Source organism: Panicum hallii, chromosome 3 (genome assembly GCF_002211085.1).
Source record: "Panicum hallii strain FIL2 chromosome 3, PHallii_v3.1, whole genome shotgun sequence".
Classification (NCBI taxonomy): Eukaryota; Viridiplantae; Streptophyta; class Magnoliopsida; order Poales; family Poaceae; genus Panicum; species Panicum hallii.
Genome location: NC_038044.1, coordinates 21,468,053 through 21,489,050, shown reverse-complemented (window position 1 = coordinate 21,489,050; position 20,998 = coordinate 21,468,053). Strand labels below are relative to the sequence as shown.

The window sequence follows — 20,998 nt, the reverse complement described above, 5'->3', positions numbered from 1 at the left end:
TCCATGCAGGAAAGAAATATACAGTTGCGGAAAGAAGATCAGGGTTCATACCTTTCTTATCTCGTGTTGGTGCCGTATTTTTTGTTCGGGCGTCCTTTTCTCTTCGTCCAATCGTCCTCACAACTTTGCTTTTTAGTTTTCTTCCCTTCATTCTGCTACCCGTCTTGCGGTCTAGGGAGCGGCACACAACTTTCTGCCTTGTATGGGGGACTTTTTTATGTGCCGTGTCAGCTGAAAACTGCTTGTATTGTTCAAAATTTCCAGTCGCCTTTCTTCTGTGTTGTATTGTATTCATTGAAGTTTCGACATATTTATAAAAAAACTCACTCTTTGTAGTATGCAGAATTACTCCCACTTGGAATTTTTTTTTGCAGGTCGACTGATTTCGAGTCGTAGCTTTTAGACCACGGAGCAATTACTTGTGTCACGATGCCCGTAGAAAAATTAGTTGGGTATCAACGAAGCTAATTCATCGGCAACATTCTATACCATCCAATAGAATACGACTTTCAAAAACATAGTACTGCCGCCACATAAGTCCAGAGCACTCTGCAGGGCGCGCTAGTGATGCTTATTGCTTAATCTGATTACCATCCATGACTTAAAATCTCAACATATCAGATCATCACAGCAGCCATCAAAATCTTAAAAAGAAAAACTTGACCATAGAGAAACCGTTACGCCGCTAGAATCTTTGGTAGCAGTCATGAAAATCTTGACATGTGATTATGAGAAGCAGTAATATTTGACCTGTACTTTTTGGAGTTGAGACTGTACAAGGGAAACGAGTTAAAACTCATTTATTGGAAGTTGGAAGTAGTGTTCAGATCGCATTGAGTATTACCAAGCTACTACATGGATAAAGCTTCTAAAAATTATTCAGTGTTTCGGGCAGAGCAGAACAACTGAAACCGACGGTGTTGCTTTAGGATCATCATCTGAGATATGAATCCCTGATTGTATGTAGCTTGGCAGCCACCTCTTGCATGCTGATGCGCTCGCTCGGGGCTGACTTGGTGCAGCAGAGTCCAATGTTCAGTACAGAAAGAAGGCAATGTGGTGCACTTTCATCGTCAGTCACCGGATCTTCCTGGGAGAGGCCCAGCTCTTGTACCAGCTGAGGATCAACAATCTGCAGCATCTTATCAGGGATGTTCATCTCTGTATACTTTGCAATGCTCAATCCGTCCTTGAACATGTCATCTGTTGGCTTCCTCCTTATGAATATCTCGAGGAGAACAACTCCGAAGCTATATACATCTGCAGCAGTTGAAACTTGACCACCCGCGGCACATTCTACAGATTGCGTGTTGGAAGAGTTCAGTTTAGATGTTTTACATAAACAGAAAAATTACAAAACTATTCTCCGGAGTCAATTAATAAGAAAATACAGTGTGAAATGGGTCACATATACCTGGAGCAACATATCCTATGGTTCCATTTATCGCAAATGAAGAAGTCGAATCTGAGTGACTAAAAGATGTGGAATCAATTCTGAACCTTGCAAGACCAAAATCTCCGACATGAGCTGTCATATTGTCATCCAAAAGGATATTGCTAGGCTTGAGATCACAATGAATAATTGTTCCCTGATGGCTGTGGTGTAGATATGCCAATGCATCAGACACGTCGACCACAATGTTTAACCTTTGGGCCAGTGAAATATAGCACAGATCTGAAGATCTATCATCATGTGGAGTTGAGTACAATAATTTATGCAAGTCTCCTCGTGGCATGAATTTATATACCAATGCTTTGAAGTCATTTCCACTTGAATCTATGCTTGAGCACACCGTTAAGATAGGAACAAGATTGCGATGCCGTACATTTCTCAAAGCATTACACTCTGCAATGAAGCTCTTTTGTGCTCCCCTTATCTCTTGATTGAAGACCTTGATAGCAACTACATTTGTATCTTGAAGTAGTTGTCCTCGGTATACAAAACTGTATCTCCCTTTGCCAATTAAATTGGCCGTCGAGAATCTGTTAGTTGCTCCAGCAAGATCCTTATAGGAAACTTTGGGAAACTCTCTACCAAATGAAGGCAAAGATATAGATTTTGTCCCTTTTTTCCCCTTCAAAATTAATAAGAGCATTATCACAATGGCAAGTGTCACCATGCTGGCTAATGGGATCACTACTTTGAGTAGTACAGATAGCCTGTGTTTATTTTTATGTGAAGTTTTATTAGGACATTCAGGTAGGTGTAACTCCTGTACACCTCCACAAAGCTTCTGATTTCCATCAATTTGCACGGCAGTTGAATTCCTGAAGATTCCTTTAGTTGGGACCTGACCTGTAAGATTGTTGAATGACAAATCTAGCAGTTCAAGATGCTGAAGGTCACCAAGTGACACTGGTATTGATCCACTTAACATATTGTGTGACAGGTTGAGAAGTTGTAGGCTAATTAATTTGCCAAACGAAGAAGGAATACCTCCACCAAAATTATTCTGGTCCAGCACTACTGCTTGCAAATTTTCACAGTTACCCAAAGTATCAGGAATATCTCTCGACAGATTATTGGATGAAAGCTTCAAAATCATGAGCTGCTTGGCATTCCCTACTTCTGTAGGAAGTTCTCCACTGAGATTGTTGAATGCGAACTCAACTTGCTCTATCGTTGGAACTCTGAAGATCTCCTTTGGAAGACTACCATGAAGATTGTTATAAGAAGTGGTGATTGTTGTAAGGAACTGAAAGTTTCCAAAGCTTGAAGGTATGTTTCCAATGAACTGATTTGAGTCCAGATAAAGTTCTATCAAATGTGACAGATTGGACAGGGAGGAGGGAATATACCCTGTAAAATTGTTGTTAGTCAAGCTTAGTACTTGCAATGTTTTCTGGCCTCCAAGCCATTGTGGCACAGAGCCTGTAAACCGGTTGTAATCCAGTCCAAGAGCTATCAGGTTTGGAAGATTTGCAATGCCTGAAGGAAAACTCCCTGACAATAGATTCTGTCCCAAGGTAAGAGACTGAAGCTGAACTGAAAAATTTCCTAATGAATTTGGTACCTGTCCTTCCAGCTGATTCCCTGCCACAGAGAATATTTGTAGCTCAGTGCAATTAGCTAAGCTATCCATGAAATCCCAGTCTTTCTTTCTACGAGCATGGAGCTGATTCATCTCAAGATTCAACCATGTAAGATTGGCAAGCTTGCCAATGGAGGCAGGCACCACCCCGGTGAAGAAATTGGAAGAGATGTCAACCTTGACTAGGTTCGAAGCATTTGCTAAGGAAGAAGGGATAGTTCCTCGAAAGAAGTTGCCGCCAATGAACAGCCACAGCAGATTAGGCAGTGAGCTGCCGATGCCGGGCGGAATCTTGCCGCTGAAGCGGTTGCTGTCGAGGTCAAGCCGAACGAGCGCCGACATGTTCAGGATTGCCTCTGGGAACCCACCTGTGAACCGGTTGCCGCCGCTAGCCAGTATTTCCATCTCACGCAGCGCCGCGAGCTCACCAGGGATGCCACCGTCGAGGCCGTTGAACACACAGGCGAAGCGCTTCAGCGCTGTGATGTTGCCAAGCGTGGAAGGGATGGTCCCAATAAGATTGTTGAATGAGAGGTTCAGCTCCTCCAGGCCAAGAGGCAGGTCTCCAGGTAATCCTCCGGCGAGCTCATTCCTATCCAGCCATAGCACCTTTAGATCAGAGCAGTTTGCAAAGCTCGGTATGATCCCTTGCAGCGTGTTGTTGGTCAGGTAGAGTGACCGGAGACGACGCAGGCGGCCGAGAGCTTCAGGAATTTGTCCGGAGAACCTGTTCGTCGCCAGTGACAGATTCCTGAGGAAAGTCAGGTTGCCAAGTGAAGGAGAGATGTGGCCAACCAGACCTTGGTTCCTGAGATCAATGGCGGTGACGCGAGGTGGGTTCTTGGAGCTGCATGAGACGCCTTCCCAGCTGCAGAAGTGGGTGCTTTCGTTCCAGGAGATCAAAGATTGGTGTGGATCGAGAGTGATCGCATTCTTGAATTCTAGCAGAGAGCGTCGATCTGCATCGTTTCCGAAAGTTGAGCAGATGACTGAATGGGAGATGGAGGCCAGGAACACCAAGAGGAAAGGTGCAGTTGAAGTAGTAACCTTCATGGCAAGCTTGTTTGGTCGAATTTTGATCGATCTTGGTTATATTTGTACTTTGTAGATAGAAACAGAGCGGGAAAATTCAGATATTCAGAAAACTCTGAAAATATTCAGACATCCTGTGGGTAGTAGTTGAAGTACCTGAATGATTTAACTTGGGATGAGGTATTCTCTGAAAACTTGCTTCCTGTTGAGACGTGTACAGAGGTGAGAGTTCTCTTTATGACGCTGCACACAAGAACAGGCATAGTATTATTACAGCTCAAATCTCAAGGTCAGAATGTTAGATATAGGCTGGTGATTATACTGACTATACATGCATATTTGTCAGCTATTTTTTTTTCTATTTTATCAAATGAACCCTTATCAAATATTCCTTGAACTATTTCATTGGATGCCCTAACCTCTATTTTTTTTGGCTCGTTTTATCCCCTAAGCTACCGAAATTGGTCCACCATACTTTTTAATAATATTACTGTATTTTAAGCTGCAATTTTATAAACGACAGATGTCACCATGGAACCGAGAATATTTGGCCACGCTACATAATCAATGGTTACCATGCCAAGCCAGGATCCTTAGGTCGCACTATAGTTGGCCAAATGAGCTGTGCTTCATGGGCGGCCCGGGCACAGCCTGCTAAAGCATGGCACAAGCACATACAATCCGGCCCGGTCCGTATCATGCCCGGGCCGGCACGGCCTGATAGGTCGTGCCGTGCTTGGCCCGCAGGTGCGGCACGTTGGGCAGCTCGAGGCACGGCCTGTTTAAGTAAATGATCCAATTGGTCCGATTAATGTTCCTACCAAAATCCTAACTTCCTAACCTTTTCCCAGTCCACACCTCAACCCAGCCGCTGCCCGCCTGCCAGCCCTCCCCCGCCCCTTCTTCTTGCTCTACGCCGCCACCACCCTCCTACCCACCGCCAGCCACACCCACGGCTCCGCGCACCTCACTAGTCTACGCGACCATACCGCTGGCCTCCGCTCTGACCTCTCTACGTCATCCTCCACCCCGGCTTCCCCTCTATCCTCTCCGCCTTGCTGGTCGGCGCTTTTATTTTCCACCCGACGTCTCTATCAGACCCGGGTACATGGGACTGTACACGTGGTATACTTTTACTAGGATAAAGGTTGGGACATAGCCCATGCCCTACATCTATGTAACTACTCGTATGCTAGTAGAACTGCTCCTACAGTAGTAAAACTAGTCGGATACAGGACATAGGGTATTACGCTCTCAGCGGTCCCGAACCTGTCTAAACCTTGTGTACCTTTGCACCTTCGAGTTTCTGATCTCGGCGACACCCTACCTATAAAATCATTACCTCGGGGTATCCCTAGGTGGGCGTGGCGATAAAATACTGACAGCTGGCGTGCTAGGTAGGGGTGTTCATCGAGCATCTATTGGAGAACTTGATGTCATCTCTCAGCTTCACCAGCAACGTGCTTGACGAGGGCACAACCTTCATCTTCGGCTACTGTATCTGCATCGCTAACTGTTTGGGTGGCTTCAACAGCCACCTAATCGTCTCCAGGAAGCCGGAGGCCTCTCCAGCAACTCGATGCAACAACCTCGATTCCTTCATCGACGATCTCGATGAGTTGCTCCTCCTCGATCTGCCCAGGCAGATCGGAAACACGTCCGTCTTCAACACGACTCCAAGTCGTGCTGCACCAGGACTCGGATCGGATTCAAACCGATCTGAAGAAGCTTCGCGATCTAAGTCCCTCCCTGATTTGGAGGAGGACTTGGATTGCCTCTTCAAGATTCGAGATGAGAGAGCCAACGCGTGTCAGGGGGCCCCGTTCTCAACTTCGATTCAGATTCAAATAAAGAGTACCCGTCAATTACAATTCCGGGCTAAGGAGCACTCGGGGATGGAGGAGCCACCGCTTGTCGGGAGGTCCCAATTCTCATTATCTACTCACAACCCGATGACTACTCTGAGTCATTTTCGGGAAGTCATCCGGGTTTAACTATAACATCCACGCCGCAAGGTTGTTTCCAGTACTAGAAGGGTCTTGAGTCCTATGAGGTACTTGAATCCAACTCCCACCTTGTGGCACAATCCACCCTTTGGCGAATCGACCCTATGGAGCCGGAAATTCTCGACCACTCCGCTCAACATCGATGCGCTGCCGTGACAACCTCGACTACTCGACTCGCGCTGCAGTCACAATTGCTTTGACAAATCAGTAGCGCCAACAACATCTTCGGCAACTTGTCTCGACTAGAAACTAGCCGGGACTGAGCCGCAAACTACTCGGCGACTAGCTCCGCTCGATCAACAACTAGTCGGAATTAACTCCGACTAGTTGACTCCATCGACACATTGCTCATGAATCAAGATCGGGTTGAGACGGTTCAACCCAACACCCTCTCCGCATTGGAAGAGGATCTTGATCATCCTCCACCACTCGGAGAAGGAGAAGCACCACTCGTCCGAGGGCTATGGTTTCCGAAAATCACTCGGATCCATCTACTCATGTGACCCAGGGTCTGGTAAGGGGATCAGATTGGTCGGGCAGGGTTAGGCAGCAGAAGGGCAAGAAACCCTCCAGGTCCCTTAAATCAAGTCCACCATGATTCAGTGCCATACACGGGGAACTCCCTTTTCAAGAGGGCAGACCCCTCCCCCCATCTGACGATGAAGGCGAGGGCCAGGCGGTGTGGAGTGCCAAACGCTTCGCACCCAATCGAGAAGTACTTATAATTCACTCCAACGAGGGCTGTGAAGGCCTAGAGCGGGTCCAGCTGGATGACTACGATGACTACCTCCTTGATCCACTCGATGACAATGTGAACATCAATGTGAAGGTGGAAGATGAAGATAAGATCAAAAGGGAACGCCGCAGGCTCATCAATGCGAAGCACGCCCAACGTAGACACCGAGCCATCAAGACCAACTAGCAGGGAAGCCATAACCTCCATGACTTCTCCACGTGTGACATTCGAGCCATCATCAACGCTGGCCGGGACACCCGCAATATCATCATTGTCAGGCAGCAGGAGCGTAGAGAAGTGGAAGACCGCAACCAACACCCTCTCAAGTACGCGGAGACTACTCGGAAGCGCAAGCCAAAAGCCGTGGAACAATCCATCCGCAGAAAAAAGACTCCCACTTCAACGAAACGACTCGAGGAAGTGCTCCACGGGCAATGCCTGTACCACCCAAAGAGCAAGCATTTTACTTTTGAATGTCAAGCCCTTCGGAGGGCCCTTGGAACTCCGCCAAGTCCACGAAGAAAGGCGACGGGACTACCCAACCAGTGATTCACTCATAAATTTCGTACCCGATTCAAGACGGTTTCCTGAGGGTCTTTTTGGTGTTTTCGTTTGTTTAAACCATTGTTTTGGAACCTTATCTCGAAACAAGAGGTTACGTCCACCTAAAAGCACCCCTTTTTACCACTTAGTCAGGGTTGCTATTTATGTTTATCTACTCGGGTTAACCACGACTCCCTCGCTAAACACAGGGAACCCTGTCACAGCCGAACCATGCAACTACCAAGAGTGGTTGCCTTGATTGGCAATGGCTAGTGGAACCCGGTAATTACTCTAACATAGCACCTACGCTATTGTCTATCAAAAACTACTGGTAACCCCCAGATTACTAGTCCCCGACTAGTTTTCTATGTTACTGAAGGGGCCCTGCCCCCAAATCTCCAGTAACACTCCATTTGCTAATTTCCGACTAGTATTATGCATAGTTTACTAAAGGGGTCTTGCTCCCGCACGACCATGCTAATGGTCTCCCCGGAAATTAATTTTCCCTGACTAGAAGAAGCCTGAAGCACCTGTACCACCTGCACGGAAATCAACTGTGCAATCGACGACTCGATCAAGACTCCGAACCCCTTGAAACGAATCCCCCTCGGTCGGAGGCCCTCTACCACAAGTCGGAGAAGGATTTGAATCATCTATGACAAATCTAAAGAGCATTTGGATGGTCCACGACAAGTCGGAGGAGAACTTGGATCACCTACTGTAAGTCATCATCGGAGATTTGGATCATCTACTTCAAGTCAGAGAAGGACCAGCCATCATCTATCGAATGGTTCCCATCCCCACTGACTACTTGAACTTGATCAACAACGCCATACCTTCACCAAACGGCCACCATGGCCTGATGACAACTCAATCATGGTAGGGCGGGCTAGGGCATCGGAAGGGCATGAGTCCTCCAAGCTACCCAGCTCAGCCCACCCTTTTAGCACCTTACTCTTGATAGGGCGGGCCAGGGCATCGGAAGGGCATGAGTCCTCCAAGCTACCCGGCTCAGCCCACATTTCTTGGCCTACAACTTGGTTGGCGAGCCTAGGCATAGGAAGGGCACAAGTCCTCCAAGCTACCTGGCTCACCCCACCCTTCTTCACCTATGATTTGGTTGGGCGAGCCTAGGCATAGGTAGGGCACGAGTCCTCCAAGCTACCCGGCTCAGCCCACCCTTCTTCGCCTACAACTTGGTTGGGCGAGCCTGTGCATAGAAAGGGCACGAGTCCTCCAAGCTACCCGGCTCAGCCCACCCTTCTTTGCCTACAACTTGGTTGGGCGGTCTTGGGTATTGGAAGGGCACGAGTCCTCTATGATACCCGGCTCAGCCCACCTTTTTGCACTACAATCTTGGAAGGGCAGGCCAGGGTATCGGAAGGGCATGAAGCCCTCCAAGCTACCCGGTCTAGCCCACTCTTTTCTGTGCCATAAACCTCGACAACTAGTCGGGCCTAGCACCGTTCCAAAACAGGCAGGATCCTTGACTCCTCGACGACTACTTCACAATCGTGGGGCACTCGGCGACACACCACCGACTACCTCGACTACACAACTAGCCGGAAGCAGGACTCACACCACCAGTGACTAGTTGGAATTGATTCTGACTAGTCGGGATCTTCAACAAACCAGCGCAGCTTCATCAACAAGCGACATGATTTCATTGGCTATCACCAACAAATCAAGATTGCCAATCACCCACGAGAAGACTGAGACCCGATTCAAGGAGGTTTTATGGAGATCTTTAGGGAATTTGTTTAACCATTGTCTCGAGTTTCATCCCGACACAAGGGGTTTTTTTCCCAAAGAATTCGTTCAACCACTTGGTCAGGGGATCAAGAAGTTTTCCCAAAACAGGGCACGTTCGTTTATCCTTACTTCAGTGCCATGCGACTTGTTTTTGGCCCGCCCAAGATATTCCTTCGGGCTAGCCGAGACATTTTCGCATGGCAACTTGCAACTTGTTTTGGCCCGCCCAAGGTATTCCTTCGGACCAACCGAGATATCTTCGCATGGTGACTTACAACCTGTCTTGGCCCACCCAAGGACTCCCTTTGGGCTAGCCAAGACATCCTTGCTCAACACATACTTTTGTACCAACGCAAGTGCAGGATTGCATAGTCTCTTCCTTTGGGCCAACCGAGACTTGTCTTGGCCCGCCCAAGGAACTCATCGCCTCACGTGAAAGATCTCGTTATCAATCTCTTTGGGCCAACCATGATATTTTCATAAGTCCACATGTGCATTCTCATGGTTCGCCCAAGGATGTAATGGAAGCTACCAGCATGATTTATTTCTCCCTCATTGACTTCTAGTCATCTTCACATACTTCCAGTACGACTCCGTTCTACTGGTTTACGACCAGTATTACGTGCAAATTTACTGAAGGGGCATCTTTCCCATATTTCCAGTAATACTCTGTTTTACTAGTTCTCGAGTAGTACTACGCGTAGTATACTGAAGGGGCATCGCTCCCATAGTTCCAGTAATACTCCGTTTTACTAGTTCTTGACTAGTACTACGAGTAGTTTACTGAAAGGATCTCGCTCCCATATTTCTAGTAAGAATCCATTTTACTAGTTCTCGACTAGTACTACGCGTAGTTTACTGAAGGGGCGTCACTCCCATACTTCCAATAATGCTTTGATTGCTAGTTCACAACTAGTATCTTATGTTACTAAAGGGATTTTTAATTCCATACTTCCAATAACGTTCATGCTACTAGTCTCCGACTAGTACTTTATGTTACTGAAGGGGTCTCGCTCCTATCCTTTCAATATTTCTCCGCTTACTAGATTTGAACTACTTATACATTGAGTCTATTGCAAGGGCAACGCTCCCATCATGGTTTCATGCCTACCAGTTACAACATACTTTTATGTTTACCTTGCAGGGGATCTGATCTGGATCGTGCTGCTGGGTGAGTCGGATTCAACTCCGATCAGTTGGCTTCATCAACATTCGCCAACGACTACTCTAATTTTGTGAGAACGCTCGCCTACGCGTCGCTAAGTACAACGACTACTCGTCGGATTCGACTCCGACTAGTTGGGTTCATCAACAACCGTCGATGACTACTGGACTTCATGAAGAATGCACGGCGACACACTGATGATTAATTTGACTACTCGTTTGGTCTATAAGACTAGCCGGAGACGACTATGGTTGACGATGCGCAGGCGACTAATTCGACTACTCGTTTTGCCTGCAAGCTAGTTGGAATTGATTTTGCTTGGTGATACGCTGGCGACTGTTTCAAAACTAGTCGGAATCAACTCCGACTAGCCTGCTCCATTAACAGTTCAAGATTCAGCGGCGACTTGGCCAATACCTGGCTCGGGGGCTGGCGCCACTGACTCTTTGGCATATCCTATGTGACTCATCTTGCTCCTAGGCTTGGGGGCTGGATACGACACGGCTTTCAGCAATGAAGATTGCATGCCACGATTCTTTGGACCCTTTATTTCAAAACTTGGGGATATGGATTCAAGGCTCCGGGGGCTGCGGGACACGTGTCATCAGCGACTGTTGTCGGCCAAAACCCGCCGGCGGGCAGTGACTGGCAACACGAGGAGCCGGGAGGCTTCCGGGACGGCTGGTGGGCCCCGGTCCCCCGGTCAACGGCCCAGCGATCCGGCGCGCACCCTGGCTTGAAGTCGCTAGGCGTGCCACCTGATGCTGCACCTGATCAGGAAGGTGTGATGTGTCAAACTCCTGTGTGCATAGACATATGTAAAGATTAGTCCGAGCCGTGATCGGCTCATCACCTCCTCCCCGGTACCGGCTATAGAGAGCCGATTGCATCAATACCGGATCGGATCTTTGGAACAGGCAACATACAAACATATATATATATATATATTTAAATAAGTCTTGCTTCATAAATATCAATCTAATCCAACCCACGATAACTAAGTCCTCACTGCACGATCGGAACATCCTACACGTGATTGATCCTAACAGATACACGAAAGCATCGGAACAAACAATCTAAACAGAGATTAAAGAAACAACCGAAAAGCCGATTCCTAGAGCAACCTCTATTCAAGCTAGAAGCCGATACTAAAGCGTACTGCTGGAACATTCAACTCGTTTGCAAGGCCTAATCATGCACATATCGAACCAAGCCTCTAAATAAATAGAAACTAGCCATAACAGATCGGATCTACTGATAAAGACGAAACAAGATACAACCATCGCATCCGTGATCGAACACGACGATTAAGCACACGAGAGCAACGAACAAAGCATGATTAAGATGCAAAAGGAATAACATCACTCTATGCGTGCTAGAATAACTAATGCTACTCGCCATCTACAAGGCTTCAGAATGAGCAACATATGAACAAACGAGCAAGGGTAATGCTACCCCGATCACGCAGAGCATGATCGGGGCCGCATGTCACTTACCCGATGAAAACCCTAAAACAGGGTAGGCGATGTGCCGAAAGTTGTTGATGAATGATTCTGTCTTTCTTGTTTATTCATGGTACATATTTATAGTCCGTAGACTTATCCTCTTTAACTAACTCTAACCAAACACGACACGAATCTTAACTGCTTATACCTAAATTACACGGCCTTTCTGGCCTCAATCACCTGCACAGGGTCCAATTCGCAAGCTTATCGTGACTGTCTTCTAGGCCCATCTTGCTCCATGGCCCACTTCTGGCCCAGTCAGATTATGGCGATAACAGCGACTTATTTTTCAAATTTGCTGGAAGATAAAGATAGAAGACTCAAGATTGAATTGACTCTTAGCCTGATTCTGCGAGTAATTTAAGGTTCGGGGGGCTACTCTATATGGAGCGCGAGTTTAATCGCACCCCATATAAAAGAAAACAACTACTTGGGGCATGAGCACCTCACAGCCTCGACGCAGCCAAGGAAATACTTGGAGGACACCTTCAAGATGGAGTTTGGGAGAACTCAAAGACGCTTTCAGAAGTACTCGGACGCTTGCAGTACTCGGCTACGAAGAGTTCGGGGGCTTGTCAAACCCGGGTACATGGGACTGTACACGTGGCATACTTTTTCTAGGATAAGAGTTGGGACATGGCCCATGCCCTGCATCTATGTAACTACTCGTAGGCTAGTAGAACTGCTCCTACAGTAGTAAAACTAGTCGGATACAGTAGGGAACTACCAGAAAAGTACTCTGGTAGGACTCTAGGGCATGTATCCGACTAGGACTTCTATGTAAACCTGTCCCTCCAAACTATATAAGGGCGCACAGGGACCCCCTTTGGGACAGCAACCATCAAAGACAAAACAAACAACACAGGACGTAGGGTATTACGCTCTCAGTGGCCCGAACCTGTGTAAACCTTGTGTTCCTTTGCACCTTCGAGTTCCTGATCTTGACGACACCCTACATACAAAATCACCACCTCGGGGGTCCTCGGTGGGCGTGGCGATAAAACACCGACAGTCTCTGCTCCACCAGCCATAGCTCTGCCAATCACCGCTCCGGCCCCTGGGCATCTCTGGTATTCGCTCCGCCGCCACAGCTCCATTGGTCGCTGGTCCGTTCGGCCAGCCTCTACGCTCCGCTCGCCGCTCCAGCCGCTTGCGGGCTAGCAGGCCGACACGGCCCGTTGTTCTCCTTGGCCCGGCCTGGCACGATTCTCTTGCCCTAGGGCTATGTTGGGCCGTTGGAGCGGCATAGCCCGTTAACGTGCCCATGCCGGAACGTCCATGCCAAGATGGGCCCATGCCGTGCTAGGACTGGCGGCCCGTTTGGTCATCTATAGGTCTCAATGTGAAATGCCCACGTACGACCGTGTGGTAAGCAGGTCCGTAGCAGGGGAAGTGTCAATCGGAAGGCAACGGTCGCGTGACAAGAAACCAAGGGGAGGCCTGTTGGCAAAGCATTTTACGGATTCCATTAGCTGAGTTAATTTCCATTGTCATGCAAAATTAGCATACATACAATACATATGTGCTAAACTTTTCAGAAATTTATGATTGGCAAGGGGGGCGGAACCTAGTATGGCCCTAACTAGCATCCGTCCCTTCTACCGCTGCCAGGACACCGCGTGCCGTAAGCCGAGCAAGGTTGACCGAGCAAGGTTGACCGGCTAGTCTCCTGAGCACGCCTCATGTTGCGACTACGCGGGTGGCCGGGCAGGTCTCCGAGTCACGCCCCACGGACTAAGCGTGTGTTTGGTTGCAGGGTCCAACTGGTTCGGGATGGGTTTGACTCAGTTGGACCCGCGTTTGGTTAGGGGTTCACATGGGTTCAACATGGAGGAGAATATACCCACTAGATGCGGCTCAGGGTGATTCCTCCAAAAGCGAATGACTCAAGTGCACCTCTAGGTAGAGAAGATAATGACGGTGACAGCCAAGAGGAGGAGGTTACTGGATATGGTGCAAGTGAAGGTACTAATACTTAAGGGGCAACATCTTCTGCTAGCAGACCCAACAAGAGGGCCAAGGTAGCTGGAATTGAAGAGGAGGGGCTGATTGGTGCTGTCAAAAGCGCAGGTAAAGACCTTGCGGATGCTATAAAAATGGTTGCTCATCCGGACGACCTGCCAGGAGACCTACTTCCAATGTTGAAGAGCATGCCTGGTTTCAATTCAGCCCACATATCTTACTACTTCCATTATTTGGTGGCCAACTCTCACATTGTTAGAGCTTTCTACGCCCTGCCGTGGGAGAACAAGTTAGATTGGGTTTCAATGTTCATCTCTGAGAAGTTTCCTGGACAGTAATGATGATTTGGATGAGACACATGTTTCTTTTACTGGGCTTTGTACTCTATGTTGTGTAAGCCTTGACCGTATATCATGTAAGGCTTGATGATGTATTGCCCTGAACTTTCTATATTTAAGTAAGGCTTGGACTTGCTATATCCTACACTACACTACCGGAAAAAAGATCTTTGCCGAGTGTCGGCAAAGAAGCTCTTTGCCGAGTGCCTTGTTTAGACACTCGGCAAAGACGAAGCTCTTTGCCGAGTGCTTTTTTTAGACACTCGGCAAAGATAATTTTCAAATCATATTTTGAAGTAGTAAATTAATTCAAATAAAAATATTTTCAACTACAAAGTTGTATAACTCATCAAGATGCACAATTCTTATTTTGGATATTTCTTCATTTGACAAAATAAATGTACATTTGTTCACAAAACATATATATATCTCTCGTAGTTTATGAAACTAGAAGAGAGATATATATATAAGATTTGTGAACAATATTAGAATTATCATTTCAGATGAAGAAATGACAAAACAACCAAAATAAACTTTGTAGATCTTGAGAAGTTATAAGATTTTACAGTTGGCAATATTTTAATTTGAAGTCATCTTGTCAACAAAAACTACATCTGAATATAGAAAATTTAAAATTCGAATTTTGCAAATGACCTCAAATGGAAAAACCATCAAAATTAAAGTTGTAGATCTCAAAAAGTAATGAAAGTTTGTAGTTGACAACTTTTTGATTTGAAATCATTGTGTCATATTAAAATACGTTTGAAGTTTTCAAATTTGAAATTTAAATTTTGTAAATGATCTCGGATAAAGAAACTACCAAAATAAAAGTTGTAGATCTCGAAAAGTTATACCACTTTCTAGTTCACAACTTTTTCATTTGAATTTATTTACTATCTCAAACAAATAATTTACACTCGGTTAATTATAATATGTGGAGAATAAAAACGTAATGTTGACACACGTGGTCCAATGGTGCAGTGGTAGAGGGAGTTGTTTTTGTGCAGGAGGTCGTGAGTTCGAAACCTATCATTGACAAATTATGAAAAATTGCTGAAAAAATATGCAACCTATTAGATGGGTGATTAGTTGGATGTGCATGCTTCCCCAATAAATTCATTTTTTTCTGTTTCATTTTTTTGGATTTTTTTCGATTTATATTTTGCCGAGTGCTTCTCTTTGCCGACTATTTTTTGGCACTCGGCAAAGCCTTTGCCGAGTGCCTTTTGTGACGTCTTTGCCGACGAAATCGCTGCCGAGTGCCCTTTGCCAAGTGTAATCGGAGCTTTGCCGAGTGTCCCAGACACTCGGCAAAGCTCCTGATTCCGGTAGTATTATATATTAGTTGTATCAGCTTTGTAATACGATCTAAGCAAGGTTTGCACTATGCACTTGCTATATTATTATGACTTTGGATGGTGCTAAGATGGTTTCATGAGCAGTATGTGTCATGAATTTTTTTCTTTGTCATGACCATTATTGGGAAGGCTATTTTCATGTTGTTCGAGTCATGGGGATTTTCCGTCCAATTTCATTAGCATTATTTGAACTCTGTTGTACCGCTGTCTCATGGTTTCAACTGTGGTAGTCTCACCAAGAAGGTGATCAAATTCACTGATCAATCCTATCCTCCATCCAAATAATGGATGGAGCCACTCCAACCCACTTTATTCTTGCAACCAAATAAAAAACTGGGTCCGACCCAACCCAGCAACCAAACAAGAAACTGGTTCCGACCTAACCCTGCCCAACCCATCTCCAAACCAAACACATGCTAATAGCTGGTGTTCGCCTGCGCATTGATCGACGGGCACAGGTGTCCAGGGCGACTAGGCGCTTAGCCTGTCGTCGGGGTCGGGCGCACAGCACAGGTGCACACGCTGAACCGTGCCACCAGCGCGCGAAGAAACACATTTAGTTCGTGCGGACAAACACATTTGAAGTTATATGATGTTTACTTGAAATTTAAAATGTTTTTTAGGTGGCTCCAACCTATATAAACACTGATAAAAATTCTAAGACAGTTGACGTAAGTTGCAATCATCACATCAGAAAGAGCGATCAAATTCAGTCAATTAATTAGCACCGGTTATTAGAGTTTGATTACTCAACACTTTAAGATGCAATTTGAAATCCCCAGTTCCCGACTCAGGGACCTAGACCGGATGCAATCTGGCTTGGCTTGAATTCAGAAAAGAAGGCAATTAGGAATAAACATGATTGAAATTCCCGAAACTTTCTCCAAAATTTTACTCAAATGAGAACCAACGGGATAAACGAGATTGATATTCTCGTCGTTCAAATAAATGCCCTAAATCCGAAAAGTCCGAAATCAGAAACCCTACGAACACCAAAAAATTCTCAAAGTCAGACGTGAGTCTCCAGGAGATGATAACGAAGAATTACTTACCGAATGGAGCTCACCGCCTTCAGACCTCCGCCGTGGTGGATGCATCAGCTACTCGGCGGCGAACATCAACTCCTCGCCAAGTGCGCCTTGGTGATTGTAGTATCCGCGGTGGCCGCCAGCGCCGACGACGTGAGCGGAGCAGACTGGATTGGAAGAGAGTTAGAGCTTGAGAACAGACTCAGAGGAATGATTCCTCCTCCCGTCTCAGTGTTTTGTTTTTTCAGATAGATAGTAATCAAGAGTGGACTCCCAGCACACACGCCACTGGCCACTTGCACTCACCAGACCATGAAACCAATACACACGCACGACAGCTAGCACTCGACCACTTTCCCTCCTCCTGGGGTACGTGTCAGACACGTCCCCCGCTGAAGACGTTGCTTGTCCCCCCATGCAACCGCAGCAGGAAATTGGGGCCTTAAATTATTTTGCTAATCACAGGGTTAGGGCCCCTCAGACTCTGAATTATGCTGCTACTGCTGCAACCTGCAAGACGGCAACCGATAAGCCTCCGCTATCCAAAAGAATTAATCGTTGCAGTTGTTAATAAAGATCTAATTGTTCCTTACTCCCAATAAATCTTTTGGACATGGGGCCATGAAGAAAAAAACAATTGATTCAAGTCTATCAGTGGCTGGGTAGTCTTAGAAAAAGCACACTATTGACATGTAGCTTTTTCTAATTTTCCATGTTTTGTATTTCATGCTATTTTGTTGAAGCAAAGTTGACCACAAATACAATTTTCTTTGTGTCACCAAACAGATCTCTATGCTCTGTTATCCAACACTATTTTTACCAGTGCTCGATCAATGATCCCAACTATAGTAGCATTGTTGTAACCAATCTATACATATTTTGGTTATGAAACGTAACCACTATTACATGGCAACATGTAGGAGGATCCATTCTATGTATACGATCAAATATATGGTCTGGCATGTACCTGTTGTTTCGAGAGATTCAATTATTGGTGTATGAAAGATAGAGGATAAATTTATTTTGCCATATTGTTTATTCAGTACATAAAGGATTCCTTGCTTATATATTAATCAATCATCCAAACAGGATATGGAATTTGGTCCATGAGAAAGGATTTCCAAACAAAAAATTTGAATTGAATCAAATTCTCGGTAATCCATTTTGTATTGAATCTAATCTCTAGAATATGACTGTTGGAATGAGTTTCAATTGCAGGGATCAATACGGAGTCTAATTGTAATTACTTGGGTGATTGGTAGATGCAGCTACAAGTTTAACTAAAGAGTGAGCTGGTGCAGTGGCGGAGCTTGGTCAGTAACGGAGAGGGGACAAACATATGGTATAGGGTCAATAAAGCACAAGAAACAAGGAGACAGTTTAAGGTTTGCTTGCAATTAGAACTAATTCAGAGCATTGCGAAAATATATGTGAGAGGGAGGTCCTTGCGCCCTAAGCTGGTGGCTTCAAACTGCATGGGAGGCTCATTTTGCCAAAATGTTGGCAACTTGTTTGGTGGCAATCTACCCATATCCCATCAATAATGTCAATTTTGTACTGGGTGGATGGGGTGTACAACCACTCTCACCCCTGCCAGTTGAGTTAGACTTGCTTCCTAGTTGTACATATGCTTCTTATAACTTTTCCTGTATTAATAAAAAAAATAGGCGGGGGCTTCCCCTATTGACTTCGGTCAAAACTTTTCTTGTGTTTGAAGGAATTACCAAACAAAAAAAAAGATCTTATTCTGTCTGCTTGCATTCATGCATATATCTGTGCGTGCATCGATTCACTAGTACAGAATACCACATCGATCTTTAGCATTTGTCCTGGCCACTGTTGAACGGCCACTGTTGAACCCGTGAGTAATCTAGGTTGGTGGTCCTCTACGGATTAGTTCAAAAGGAAAGCATCCCAACTAGAGTCATATGTATTGTGTAGGTGTGGTGGTAAGTAAGCTATGTATGAGGCAAGAGATCTTGGATTCAAGTCCTGTAGTTCCGGATTTGTAGTTCCAGTTGCTACATCCAGAACTAAAGGGGATTCCAAACCGGGATTAAAGCCCGTTTCTATACTAGTGATTCATCGACCAGCACTATGTAAGAAACTGTCAAAGAAGACACTCTTGTAGGAGACGGGGAACTAAACCGCGTCTCCAATAACATATAGGAGAGGCGGGCTCCTATAAATTTGCTCCCAGCACCTGAGGACAACCCACGTCTCCTATGTATGTTTAACCAGCGTCCCCCATACCATATAGGAGACGCGGGTTAACAATCCGCATCTCCAATGTGGCATGTAAAAGAAGACATGGATCAGCTAAAACGTGTCTCATATAACATCGCATGTACATTGGAGACGCATTTCTGCGGCCGCGTCACCAAACCAACTATTTCTGGACCTGAAATTTTCCTTCAACACAGTTCATCAATGACGCATGCGCCTGTCCACCCGCCGGATGCCCCCTTCCTCCCGATGTCTCGGCTCTTTCCTCCTCCTCCCAAGCCCCCTCCTCCTCATCCTCCTATCCTCTCCTCTCCCAGATCTGACGATGTCGACGGCCCCAGCCCTGGCCGCGCCTCCACTTCCTCCTCTTCGGTGCTCCGCTCCCTTCCCTTCCCCCGTAGGCGAATTCCCTTGCGAGTTCTTCCACCCGCTCTGCTCCCCTTCCCCTTCGCATCTAGGTTTTCGCCCGCCGGCAGTGCCCATGGACCCCGGCACTCCCACCCCTCTCTTTCACTCCGCAGATCGGTGGCGCCATCACCCACAACTCCACCGCCACCGCGCTCCACCTCGCCCGCCTCCTCCCTCCTCTCCCTGCATGCCCCCCGGCGAAACCTCCCTCTCCTCCTCCACCTCCGCCGCCCCTGCTATCTCCGCACCCGCTCTCGCAATGCCTCCCCACTAAACTCTAACCCCGCCTCACTCCCTCCCTCTCTATTTTGCGCAGACCAAGCCGCCACCACACAGATGGAAGCCCAAGGCCAGCGATGCCTCCTTCTCCTTGTCCTCCGCCTCCACCGCGGCTGGGACCGCTGAGCCTGTCGGGAAGATGACCCTCGCCCCGCAGGAGCCGCCGCAGGCGGGGGCGGCGCAGCTGTGGGTGCCGAGGGGCTACGCGACCTCCACGGCTGATGGCCCCGGCGCCGCTGCCGCATCCACCTTGATATCCGCGGTGGTGACGGCGGAGCAGGGTGGTGCCGTGAGTTAGATGCTCTCGAGCCTCTTCAAGGCTACCCCACACTTCGAGGTAGACAACAACACCTTCACCGAGGCCCAGATCAGGGCCACGTTCTACCCCAAGTTCGAGAACGAGAAGTCTGATCAAGAGGTGAGTCCTTGGGATTGGCACTACTACAAAAAAAAGTTTTATAGGGGCGAGTAAAAATGTATTTTTAGAGGCGGGTGCGGTATTCACCCCTATTTCTCGCAGCTAAAAATGCGATTTTTAGGAGCGGGTAACGCGCCCGCCACTGAAAATGATTTCTAGGGCGGGTCACGGCATGAGCTGCCCCTACAAATCGATTTCTAGAAAATAAAAAAAATAAAAAAATAAAAAATAACAAAATAAAAAAGAAAAAAATATTGTAGCGAATCAGCCACCACCACAAGTCCCTGTACTATCGAGTTATAATTTTTTCGATGAAATATACACACTTGCATCACCTGGAGTTCGAATCGCATATCTCAAGCCTCGCGTGAACCCTCCTCTCCACCACACTACACAGTCTCTTGTGACTCTATAGGGTATGTTATTCTTTTATATTAACTCTAAAAGTGATTTATAGGGGTGAGTGACGCTATCACCTGCCTCTATAAATCATTTCTAGGGACGGATGACGCCACCATGCACCCCTAAAAATATTTTTCAATTTTATTCCAAAAATTTATTTAAATTTTTATATATATAAAAATAAATAAAAAAGTGAAACTTCTACACTATGGTTATTGTGAACTAAGATAAAAATATGCCAAGTATATTTCAGTGTATATAATTGTTAAGATTGTTGAAATCTCAAAGTATGACTTGAGTTGTATGAGATACTATATAATCATAATCACATATGTAGGTTCATGATAATTTTTTAGAAAACTAAATGACCTTAAATAAAAAAGCTATCAACTATAAAGTTTTGAATCTAGTCATTCTCTACAATTTTGATATAAAATTTGAATTCATCTGAAATCATATAAAAAAGTTATGAATTTTTTTTAACATGGAACCATTTTTAGGGGCAGGTCATGCTATCACCCACCCCTAAAAATGCATTTTTAGGGGCGGGTGACGCCATCACCCACCCCTAGAAATGCCACCTTTTTCAGGGCGGGTGGTGGCGTCACCCGTCCCTAGAAATGCTATTTTTAGAAGCGGGTGATGCCATGACGCGCCCCAAAAATGATGCCCATTTGCAAGGGCAGGTGATGGTGTAACCTGCCCCTAAAAATGATCTTCTACGGGCGGGTCGGATGGTATAGTACCCCCGCTCTATTTGTAGGAGCGGATTATCTTTTGATCCGCCCCTAGCAAAAATTGGGACGTT

The 20,998-nt window shown here is 46.3% G+C and overlaps 1 protein-coding gene across 1 annotated transcript; it reads right to left on the bottom strand.

Moving 5' to 3' along the window:
• Positions 1-729: 729 nt before the first annotated feature.
• LOC112883787 (probable LRR receptor-like serine/threonine-protein kinase At3g47570) lies at positions 730-16,689 on the bottom strand. Its single transcript, XM_025949003.1, has 4 exons — positions 16,482-16,689; positions 4,221-4,307; positions 1,415-4,132; positions 730-1,296 (listed from the first exon to the last, which is right to left on the bottom strand). The coding sequence occupies exons 3-4, from the start codon at positions 4,083-4,085 to the stop codon at positions 935-937; spliced, it is 3,033 nt and encodes a 1,010-aa protein (XP_025804788.1). The 5' UTR covers positions 4,086-4,132; positions 4,221-4,307; positions 16,482-16,689; the 3' UTR covers positions 730-934.
• Between the last annotated feature and the right edge of the window lie 4,309 nt (positions 16,690-20,998).